The following is a 12520-nucleotide window of genomic DNA, read 5'->3' as shown; positions in this document are numbered from 1 at the left end:
GTGTGCTGGGAGAGGGAATCGATTCGCTTGCATGAGAGTTGGCCTTTTTCTGTGTCTCTGTCTGCGTCTTTCCATTTCTCATGTCTATGTTGGATACACGTGCTTATTTATGTTGTACACATGAGAAACACAAATTTCAAGAGGACTTGAATTCCCCTTGAAACAGCTTCAAATCCCTTTCTCTGATTAAGTACCACTTTCCAGCCATCGATCAGTCTTCTGTACGGCTTTGTCCAGCTGAAGGCTGCATGGCGCTGGAGCTGATCCCAGCTGACAAGAGGTGAAAGGCAGGAAACACCCTGGACAGGTCGCCGGTCCATTACAGGACAAACACAGAGACAGGCAACCACTCACATTCACAGACAACTTTAGAATCACCAATTACCTTTGAAACACATGTTGTTTTGACTGTGAGAGGAGGCCAAAGTGCTGGAGAAAACACACACAGAGAACATGAGAACAGTTAACCACTACAGCATAGTGCAGCCGATACTCACATTTTGTCATAAAACAAAGTATGAAAAGTATGAAGAAAAAAAAAATCCTAGTTACAGCTTTTCCTCTGCTTTGTGACTAAATGAAATGTTATATCTTGGAAAAGCAGGCATGCTTTTTTAACATCTGCTCCTATTCTTAAGAGTGCATAGTTTTGTTAATCCCTTTCAACAAAGCACTGAATTAATATTTACCTTTCAAATATCTAGAATTAATTAAGATCCATGAAAAATGGTTTATGCTCATGTTTTCTGCTTTCTCGGGTTTGTGCGCTGTAGAATCAATGAAGGCATATTAGTCTTTGACGCCCATATTGAAGCTACTTAGATTTCCAGGTCTCTGTCTCCTTTATAATAAAATGTTCCTTCAAAAGTCAGAAACTCTATTGAAATGAGAGCTATAAGAAATGATCAGTGGACCATTTCCATGTGCTGCCTGTACTCCGGCTCTCACTCATTACAGAACAATATGAAGATGTGAATGCGAAGATAGAGTGTTACATAACACAGAGACGGTGTAGCATTTACCATTACAGCGAGAGCACTTTTGCAGAGCACAATTGAATATGGATGGGAGGACTGCGGTCGCTCAGATAGCTGGAGCTGGAGTGGAGCACAGCAGCCTTTTAAAGCTACGATTCGATCTCTTTTCAACGTAATTTTATTTATTTAGTGTCATATCGTAATATAAATCATCTCAGGGCACTTTAGGTAATAACATAAAGACCTTACAGATTATGTGAGGTCTTCATATGATGTATGGCCTCATAGGCTCTTGAGAACATCCCTGGTTGAAGTGCAGCAGGCCTGTTGTTGGGATTCTATTCGTACAATAACCTTGGATGTCTCTAAGCAAACAAGAGCAGTGGCTCGACTCGTGTGTATTGTGTTGAATGTGATTACAGAGACATGAACATGTGTCTTCTCACATAAACACACGCTCTCGTCACAAAACAAAATCCTGGCTTAGTGTGTCTCTGGGGTAGCCTATATGGCAAACCACCCGCAGCTCGGCGCCGCCATGGTTTCCAGCTGCTCTAAACACTGACCAATTAGTGGCTTTAATTGTGTGTCCGCAGCCAGTAGGCCGACTGAGACTGCTGTAATGAGTAGAGGTACCGACCTGAGCCCCCTCACACTAACAGCGGGATTCCTCTCAGCCTCTCACAGGGGCTCGAGCTTTATGTAACAAACCTTGTGTTTTCAGGCACCTACATGCCACTGTGTATTTACAGTTTGCGAACTCTGTCTGCTTGGGCCCAGGTGAATCCAAAGCACCAGACCTCGGGTTAATTGGAAGAGCTTGCATCCTCCATAAACAGCAGGCTGCGATCGTTAGGGTCATGTTCCCGGACAGCAGAGATGGGCAAACCCTCCACTCTCCGCACCAGCCGCAAGGCCTTCTGCCTGGGAATACGTTGGTCTTTGTTAAAAGGGCTACAAAGATGAATAGATTTAAAAAAAAAAAAAAAGAGGGAGTGCAAGATGATGGAGAAGACTGGTCAATATTAGGTCAGTATAGTGGATGCTCGTTGAATTTTTACTATCTGGAGGGGATTTTCTGTGCAACGATTGTTATTTTTCTCATTTTGTTTACCTGTAACATCTGTGCTTTTTGTACAGCTATCTTGGAGATGGAAGATTTCACCTGGAGTCAATCATGATTGCAAACCCAGATATCCCTGCCTACAGGTACTGCCAAACAAAAAGCCGTCATTTGTCATCTCATATTTTCACATTGCTGTTATTTATGTTCTAGGACCATCCACTAAATGTTCATTGAAGCAGATTAGTACTGCTGCTCTAATGTTAATCACATAGATTGAGATCAGCTGATAACATTCAAGTGATATAAAGTAAGGTTGCAGGCAGACTTTGAGGTGAAAGAAAACATGCAATAACATTGTAAGGCCCTCAAATAATGTTTTACACTCAGAAATGAGAATTTGTAAATCTATTCTGTGTGGAAGAAGGCTGCTGTGTTGATCATTCATCGCATCGCTGTGGCACCACAACATTTTGGAGCTAAAGTTGGGATTAGATGAATCTTCGTTGGCATGCAAAGTGAAGTAGTGTTGCTGCAGACGGTAGGCGCAGATCACAGGTCTCTCTCATAAACAAGATCTAATCTCAAGTGCGCCCCTTGTACCGAAGAAAAGGAGATTAGATGTTCAGAAATACCTCCATTTTCCCAGAGATACACTAACTCCTGTCATACTTGATGGCTTTTGATGATTGGATTTTTCATCTTTACTGACACTTCATCCCTCATGATAGAAACCTTAACAATAGGTATTAATGGATAATATGGTTTGGGGTTTTATGCGCACATTCTACTCATGTGTATGCCTCTGATTACTTTGTGTGTGTGTGTGCGTGTGTGTTTATATCCATTGTAGGTATGACCCTTATAGTAAGGTGTTCTCCAGGGAGTACTATGACCATGAAGCCATGCGTGCTTTGAGGCTTCAAGCTATTGACAAGGCTCGACAGGCACAGCGTTGGGGTCTGATCTTGGGCACGCTGGGTCGGCAGGGCAGCCCCAAAGTCCTGGAGGTGAGCTGCAATCCTCATTTCAACAGTCTACATGCCCCGAGGCCACTTGTGCAATGGCTTGAAATATGTTTCTGTGTGAGTGTCCATGACAAGTGATTCAGTGACATGTACTGGTAATAAGACGAGCAGTGTTCACATTGGGAGCTTGTTATTTTACATTTAGGATGTTCGGATGATGCAGCCAAACAGCCAGAGAATCTGTCCTTGATGTTGCTGTCGACCCTGATAGTTGGTGTACCTTGGTGTTGCTGAGATAATAGAATTTTAAGTGACTATGTTTATGTATTCTGTCCTTACAAATTTATAAATAAGTATTCAAACTGTATATAAATACTGCACATGCTTTTCTGTAATGTGCAATTTTCACATCACAAACAGTCACACATTTTGTATTGAAGTAAATTCTATGTTGTTTTTTTTCATTTCATTTTATTTATTTATTTCACTCAAAATTAATAATTAAAACCCCCCCCGCAACAAAACCTCCAATCCGACACAGTCTGAATGAAAAAGAGCAGAAGAGAAGATCAGTCTGATGATATCTGCTCATTTGTTACCTTACAATCACTTTACAGCAGTCTATTATTTTTGTGAATGTCCAACTTTCTAAATATTTACAGTTTTACTTATATTTTTGTGCATTTTCTGTACAGTAGTTACAATATACAAATACAAAACCATAATTTTCATGTTTGTTCAAATCGAGTATCTCACATTATTTATATTTATGTAAGTCTAATTTTCATACTTTTTTAACGCTGTAGCTTTTTTGTGTTTCCTGAATGACAGGAGAGTTCTTCACTCTTTTGCTTCTTTCTGAAGTGTGTTCCATAAACACGTTCCTGGAATCTCTCTGGGCTTTTTCTTCATGCATTATTTTGCTGGAACTTTTTTTCTCACGCGGTGTCCAACAAATTTTCTGCGATCCGTTAGACATTAGAAGGGGCAGTGGTTAAGGCAAGCAAGTGAATATATCACCTTTGTTTACCCTTTTTTTTTTTTTTTTTTGGCCAGTTTCCTCCCAAGAGGTCAGCATTTCAGTTTCTTGTGAAGTGTGAAATGTCTCAGCTTAAAAAATGTTCATGCCACCTTGAGAAAACAATGAAATGTCTATGTTCTCACAATGTATCCATCTTTAGACACACAAACGAGGTAAATGAGACAATCGGGGCGAGAATAATCAACACAAGGGAGAAGCAAAAGACCACACACCCAGCCTGAAACTGAAAAAAAAAAAGATAGTGAGACACGGATAGGTACGTACCTAAGAAGGAGGAAATGAGTAAGATATAAAAAAAAATACCACAAGGAGCAGGGAAACCTGGAAGCACTGGCATCAGTCACCTGGGAATCACGATAAGTTTTGAGGCGTTACTGACATGTATGCCTTTATGATTATTTGTGCCATTTTCAATTTAAAGATGGGCGTGTCATTTCAGTTTATCCCACAAATATTTCCGCAGATCCTGATGATATATTAGTGGTCACAAGTCTGCATTGAGATAAAGGTACATTTTCAAACACACCTGTGCTGAAAAGACTTCAAAGTACCCAGTAGTAATTGTAAGGGCCTCAGTTTGAGTTTCTCATTAGGGGACCTTTCTCTGTGGAGTTTTCATGTTTTTCCTGTGCGTGGGTGGATATTGTACTGAATATTTAGATGTTTCCTCCCACAGACCAAGAGCATGCACTTTGAGATTATTTCATGACTTTTGTTTTGGCCCTATGCTATTCTCTCAACCAGTCCAAGGTTTAGTCTGTCCGTAATCTGTGTCCACTTTCCACTGGGATTGGCTCCAGTGCCTTGCGACCCTTAAGATTTTCATCAGAGTTGCTCTTTTACCAAAAGTATCTACATGTAGTAGAAGGTCAGTCAGTCCACATGTGACTCTTTGGCCCTTCTGTAGTAGCTCCATGAAGCATTTGCTAAATAATACCTAAATATACCTTAAAGGAGACATATCATGCTTTTAAATCCTTCCTTTTTACATATAAATCATACAGTTGTGGTCTATACAACGCGAAACTGCAATGCTTGGGTCTGAATTCCTCATTATTAGAGCTCCACAGGCCCCTTTTCAACCCCTTTTCTGATGCGCTTCTGAGAGCAACTCGTTTTGGGGCGGTCTCTTCAAATGCAAATGACACACTTCATACCCCGCCTCCTCTCCAGGTTGCAGAGGTGACACTCGGTTCAACGTCACCCTGTTCGGCCATCTTTGTAGTTTGATAGAACAGATACAATTATCTAGCGGCGCAGAAACTTTATATTCACACATTATTTACAAAATGTCAACAAGGGAAGATTTGTCCATCCAGCCATACATGTTGGAGCCAGAGTCGGACCCGGCGGAGCGAGATGAAAATGACGATGATGCACCTACAGAATAACGTCTTCATATGGATGTAACGCAATGGTGTGTTACTATATTTACACTAACTTCTCCATCCATGCCCACTACTACAATACTGCCTGTATTACAATGACTATTTAACACAGAAGTGACATTATAATCTAAAACGAGCACACAGCGCTAACATATGAAGACGGTGCAACTGCTAATGCTAACAAAACAATGACAGGGACGTCTTATCATCACACTTTTTAGCGTTATATACAGCTTACCGAAGTGCTCTGTTCGTCGTCTCCATAGATAGAAGGAACTGACCGCTCAATCAGACGAAGTCTTTCGGCAAATCCTTCTTTATACTGGCGGAGGTTGTTGAAGCAGTCGTCCTTAAAGTGATTCGCGCACACAAAAATGACCTTACCCACAGATGTGGGTACATTTCTGTGAAAAATAAAACTCAACCAGGCACTTCGAAAAGGTTCTGATGCTGGGAGACGGTGTAACGAAGCTTGTGGGTTACTACATCCAACAACCGAACATTTCGACTTATCCTCTCGTAACTTCGGTTGGACTACAAAATCGCAGCGAGAAACAAAAATGGCGGATTGCTCGAAATGTCGATGTCCTAATTTGGCAGTTCCGCTGAGAATACTGTGACGTCATTGTTCAAAAAACGTAATAGAGAATAGAAAAATCGAAACCGATCGCAAAATATGACCAAAACAGAATATAAAGATATCAACGGAGCACCTGAAGAGACTACTTTGAACTTTTCTGTACTTCTAAACACTCTAAATATACAACAAAATGCATTTAAGGGCTAAAAAAGTGGATTTAGCATGATATGTCCCCTTTAACAAAAATACCTACATTTTCATTTTATTGACAAAACTGCTTTAAAAAAGCCAAAATGGTTAAAACAATTAAAATGTTATAATTGTCGACAAAAACGCTGAAAAAAAAAGAAAACTGAAACGTCTAAATCAGGGAGAATAACAGCGGAAATTGTGATGAAATTGTGACCATCCAAAACTCGAATTGAAACGTTGTGAATGCAACACAAGATACAGTTTTTGTACCTGTTTCAAAACTATATATGAAACTTTAGAAGCTGTGTTAGCCTCATTTTAAAGTTTAGACGTGTTTAGTTAAATTTGATTTGCTGGAAAGTGACAAAAAACTTTTTCAGACCCCTGCATTAGATGAAACATTGCCTTTAAAAAGAATTGAAAGTCTCTGCAGTTCACAGTATTATGTGTTAGCGAGGTGTGTATTAGTGTATCTGCTGATACCAATTGATCTACTACCCACGTCTCTCTGTTCTGTTCTCTCCTCACCTACTGCTGCTTCTACTGTTTTTACATTCCCAGCCCAGTTGTGTTTATCCAATTCTTTGGTTTCTGCTGTGCTTCTTTCTTATTTTTCTTACTTTACTGTGCTACGTACAGTGGAGGAAATAATTATTTGATCCCCCACTAATTTTGTTAGTTTGCTCACCGACATAGAAGTGAACAGTCTGTAATTTTAAAGGTAGGTTCCTTTTAACAATGACAGACAGAATATCAAAAAGAAAATTCAGAAAACCACATTATATAAAAGATATAAATTGATTTGCATTTCATTAAGTGAAATAAGTATTTGATCCCCTGGCAACCATTAACAATTCTGACTCCCACAGACTGGTTAAATACTCCAACTCCTTAGACACACCGAAGAAAACTTGTTACCTGCAGCAAAGACACCTGTGTCAATCAGTCACCTGTATAAAAGACACCTGTCCATGCAATCAATCGGACGCCAACCTCTCGACCATGGGCAAGACCAAAGAGCTCTCTAAGGACATCAGGGACAAGATTGTAGAACTGCACAAGGCTGGATAGGGCTACAAGACTGTAGGCAAGAAGCTGGGTGAGAAGGAGACATGTGTTGATGCAATCATTTGAAAATGGAAGAAATACAAAATGACCACCAATCGACCTCATTCTGGGGCTCCACGTAAGATCTCATTTCGGGGGGTATCACTGATCATGAGGAAGGTGAGAAATCAGCCAAGAACTACACGGGAGGAGCTTGCTAATGATCTCAAGGCAGCTGGGACTACAGTCACCAAGAAAACCATTGGTAACACACTACACCACAATGGATTAGAATCCTGCAGTGCCCGCAAGGTCCCCCTGCTCAAGAAGGCACATGTACAGGCCCGTCTGAAGTTTGCCAATGATCACCTGAATGATTCAGAGAAGTCTTGGGAGAAAATGCTGTCGTCAGATGAAACCAAAATCGAGCTCTTTGGCATCAACTGGACTTGCCGTGTTTGGAGGAAGAAAAATACTGACTATGACCCCAAGAACACCGTCCCCACCATCAAGCATGGAGGTGGAAACATCATGCTTTGGGGGTGTTTCTCTGCTAAGGGGACAGGACGACTTCACCGCATTGATGGAAAGATGGACGGGGCCATGTACCGTGAAATCCTGAGTGACAACCTTCTTCTCTCCACCAGGGCACTGAAAATGGGTCTTCCAGCACGACAATGACCCAAAACATACGGCCAAGTATGCCACCAAGTACTAAGCCATGTTTTGCCAGGGGATCAAATACCTTTTTCACTCGATAAAATGCAAATCAATTTATATCTTTTCTATAATGTGATTTTCTGAATTTTCTTTATGATATTCTATCTCACATTGTTAAAAGGAACCTACCTGTCAAATGATAGACTGTTCACTTCTATGTCAGTGAGCAAACTAACAAAATTAGTGAGGGATCAAATAATAATTTCCTCCACTGTATATGTTGGAAGACTCAAGACGCCACTTGATGTCTGATGTAAAAATGTTAAATAAATAAAAAAAAAAAAAAAAACACAACACAGGGAGGTTTCGTCAGCCAACGTTCACTCCTGGACTTGTATCTGTGCACTTTTATTTGTAAATATCCAGACATGAAAGATTAGCCAATCTTTGGCGGAAAAAATGTAACGGAGAGACCGAAGCTCCATTGTGGTGTGTCAGGAGACACGGGGGATTTGAATAAAAACTCACCAGCTCTCCCTTAGTGATCTGTCAAGATTTAGAATTGTACTGTCTGATAACCTCTCCAGTGAAGGGACAGAACTACCTCTGATAAGACGGCATCCATAGAAATGTCACACAGTACTTCCTAGGACAGTGGATATCAGTAGCGCTCTCACCTTTATCTCACTAAATGGAACATTGGTGGGATTCTTTGCTGCCTCCTGCACCCCTGAATAACACCTCAGCCCCACTACCCATGAGATCAAAGGCTGCAAAAAAACAGAGTTCTTTAAACTGACTAAACAGTTTCATTCATTGATATATTAGATGTGTTCTGGAGTCTGGGTTTTCATCCAAAGGACCTGATCCAGCTCATCTCAAGCTGAGGAAGGAAAGCGAGGCTAGCTCCACGTGGGCCCACTTTCCTTCAGGGTGATATAGTGGTTTCACGATCTTTGAAACGTACACTAACACCGAGGGGCTTAGTGCCTCTAAATCATGCTACAAAACCTTGGCTGTTCGTGTTCGGCTGCAGGTTTCTCCTGTGGTAACAGCTTGTGAAAAGGTACTAATCACATATAACTTAATTGGGATCAATTACTACAGAGTGTACCGACTTCTCTCACAGACTTGCCTTAGAAAGTATCTGTTCTATTTACCCATCCAAGTAATTCCGACTCGGTGGAATGGAGCACATCCTTGCCACCGCTGAGCCAAAAGCATGGCGCTCCCTGAACAACTTGCTGGTTTGATACCGAAACAGATATTCAGCCACAAACATCCATATCTGCAACCATTTCAGAGTCAACCTTTAACCTAATGTGTATGTTTTGGGATTGATGGAGGAATCTGGATTATCTTGAGAAAATCTGCACATTTAAAATCATGCAAATTTCACACGGAGCGTTGACAGCTCAGTTTCAGGTTTAAAATACAATCTGCAAGGATCACTGAGCACGTAATCGGACAATGAGTGTTTGTAAGTGTAGAATGTGACTCACAGTGAATAGATGTGAAGCGTTAATACCTTTTTTAAACAAAAGTGACATTCAGGTTTTGTTGAGACTCCAAATGGCCCAAAGGTTTTCAAATTAAATGTAGCTCAGCTGCTCCAGTCCTAAGGTTGGCAGTTCAATTGCCATCTTCATCTGTCTTTTGTGCAAAAAGATCCATTTGGCAACACTCTAAACCCACAAGTTCTTCTCAATTGTGCACTCGTCGCTTGCGTGACAGGTTTGTTGCCCCTGGTGTGTGAGTTTGAGTAAATAGACAAATGTGATCCTCTAAAGCGCTTCAACACCACCAAAACTGAAAGAAATCCCTATATTGGTGAAATTCATGTACAGTCTTTAACGTCCCAGATTGCTCCACCAATGGTGGACGAGCACCTTATATAGTAGCTCAGTTCTCATTGGAATGAAGGTGTGTATATGAAGGATTGACTGAGATAAGTAAAGCAATTTTATTCAGATGTAAAAATAAATAAGTAAATAACATGAAATGTCTGTGAAATCCTATAGAATATTCTTGCTATGACCTGAAATCAATTACTGTGCCTCCCTGACCCTACGCACCTCAGACTTTAGTCATTTCCTCATTCTGTAATCGGGTATACGTACTTCACCAGATTGTGATTTGTTGTACGTAGAGGAGCAGTTTACTCCCAAGTGTGAAGTAATTATGACAATCAACTCTTCGGTGTGTGAGGGTCAGAAAACACTAGATTTCCTCCTGTTGGTCGGTGTTGGATAGAGAATAGAGACAAGTCATTAGATTGACAGGAGGACGGGTTCAGTTATTGCAGTAAAATCTGATTTGTTCTTGACATGGTTATTGTGAATGTCGGGATAAAGAGAGTTAACATTTCTATGAAAGTCGTTTTTAAACTCTTGGAATGAAAACGGCTCACACATGGCTTTGACTCGACTTTCTTATATTCTATTGACTTTGATAAGCAGTGGAAAATGAATGGGTGGATAAATAAGGCTTTAAAGACAGCGATCTGAATAAAATAGTCTTCTTTTTGAGATTTCTTACAATAAAGCAAAACTTCTGAACGACTCCCGGCTGGAGTGCTTCAAGGATTGGAGCATGGATAAATCTCACACAGTGTTTGATTTGCAAGTTATGACTTTACTGTTATGGGGTTTTAGAGAGGAATGAAAAGTGTGTATTGTTATTCCTCACCTCAGCCATTTAATGTGACCTTTTTCTCTCTCTAGCACCTGGAGTCGAGGCTGCAGTCATCAGGAAAGACCTTCACTCGAGTGTTGCTCTCTGAGATTTTCCCCAGTAAGCTGGATCTGATGCCAGATGTAGATGCGTGAGTATTAGGACGCTCACATTCATACACTAATGATTCCCCAAATTAGGACAGGCGATTCATTACGCCAGAACTGCTTAGCCAAAGCAGAATAAGTTACAATCCACTGTATTTTTTTTAAGCCCTCCACAAGCCTTTTATATTTCACACATCCTTTATTTGCTGCAGAATGTAACTGTTGAAAACAAATCGAGTGCATGTTTCAAAAATAATTCTTGTATATTTCCTCAAATAACTCCCCCCCCCCCCCCCCCCATGCTGTTAAGATGTCTTACAATGCATGAAACCATTTTGTGCAAGGATGAAATTCTTTCCTGCTCAGCTGAATGGTTGCCATTTTATTTTGCTTTGTGTGTCGACGTACAAAACAATATATGTGGTGATTTTGTGTTGTCCACATGCCATTAGGTTGTAATCCATTACGTAAAGTTTCCATCATCCTTCTATCTATCATCACTAAATCTCTTCCTTATCTTATGTTAAAAAAAAAAAAAAAAAGTTAAATCATCTTTCATATCATGTACTCTGGGAAAGCTATTATTATCAGTTTGTACTTGCCAATAGTTGCAATCAACAACATCAGAAATGTATTCTGTAAGCATCATTGCACGCATAATGGGAGCGTCAGCATAATTTGAAAGTGCACAATATTCCGGAGCGCTGACAAACAGAAGTTTCTAGCTTCATAAACAAAACCAGCACGCAGATCTTGGTGAGTTTCCAAGTCATCTGCCGTCACGCATCTGTGCGCCTGCTTGTTTAAGATTGCTTGTTTGATTCCCGTCTCCACCTGTATGTGTTCAGGTTGCTCAAATCTGTGACAAGCAGCTTGCACGACAGCTCAATCACCTCCCGTGTTAAATTTGAATAACTTGATTGATCCTCTATTGAATCCATCCTATTAATGGTGAACTTTAGCTCCACATATGAGGAGCAGCGTTCTGCCGCAGTGCAGCGCCCGGGGAGAAGCCGAGGGTTTAAGGGCCTTGCTCCAACCTAAATCTCACCTAAATCTCTTCCGCCGCTCCAGGGAATCAAGGCTGCTCGCGCTTCTCACCTCTGTTCCTCCTCCATGTGTGAACATGTGCATTAATGGGTCAATGTGACTGATTTGATTTGAGTGGAGTCTATTTACCATTCACCTATACTTCACACAGTTTGTTCACCTTCAAATCCGAGCATGGAGTGAGAGGAATTTTATCCATGAATAGTCTATTAAGCTGCTTACTTTTCACACTGCTTTTGCAATAAGGTCAGACTATATTAAAAAATATAAAAATACATTAGCCTTGCCCTTGCTGAGCATGGCTTTTTTTTATTATCTTTTTTTCTACCTTTAGGCTTTTCTGCATAATCATGTTAAATATGCTGGCTTACCTGAAGCCAAAGTGAAGGAGAACCCATATAATGTACTCATTTCCTCACTTCTCACATGCTAATTTATTACCTAAGTGTGATGTTTAATGCAAACATGTATGTTATCATTTATACATCCTTCTGATAATCACAGTCACGTGGGTACGGGAATATTCTCTGCTGCTTAGCACCAGTATTCAGCCCAGCAACATCCACTGTTGCCTTTAGAAATTACATCCTCAAGTTCCTCTATTGAAAATAGAAAGTGCTCGGCCATCAAGGTTCAATTTGTCTGATTTTATCTGCCCTACTTTCAAGCACAAAAATGGGAGTTTAAGATGGACTAGAGGTTGGTGAGATACTGATGTGCAACAGCTCGAGTCACACTCACACAGGCGCTCACACTCCCTCAGATTGGCTTCT

At 40.6% G+C, this 12520-nt stretch overlaps 1 protein-coding gene across 1 annotated transcript in view; it reads left to right on the top strand.

The window, feature by feature from the left end:
* Positions 1–12520, top strand: part of dph1 (diphthamide biosynthesis 1) — an 85530-nt gene that overhangs the window by 56093 nt on the left and 16917 nt on the right. The window contains exons 7-9 of the mRNA XM_080459422.1: positions 2118–2186; positions 2894–3050; positions 10641–10741. Of these exons, the coding sequence (XP_080315548.1) occupies positions 2118–2186; positions 2894–3050; positions 10641–10741 (327 nt within the window). The remainder of the gene's footprint in view (positions 1–2117; positions 2187–2893; positions 3051–10640; positions 10742–12520) is intronic.

This window comes from Lipophrys pholis (genome assembly GCF_963383615.2).
Source record: "Lipophrys pholis genome assembly, chromosome: 3".
Lineage (NCBI taxonomy): Eukaryota > Metazoa > Chordata > Actinopteri > Blenniiformes > Blenniidae > Lipophrys > Lipophrys pholis.
This window is presented reverse-complemented; position numbering and strand designations above follow the sequence as displayed.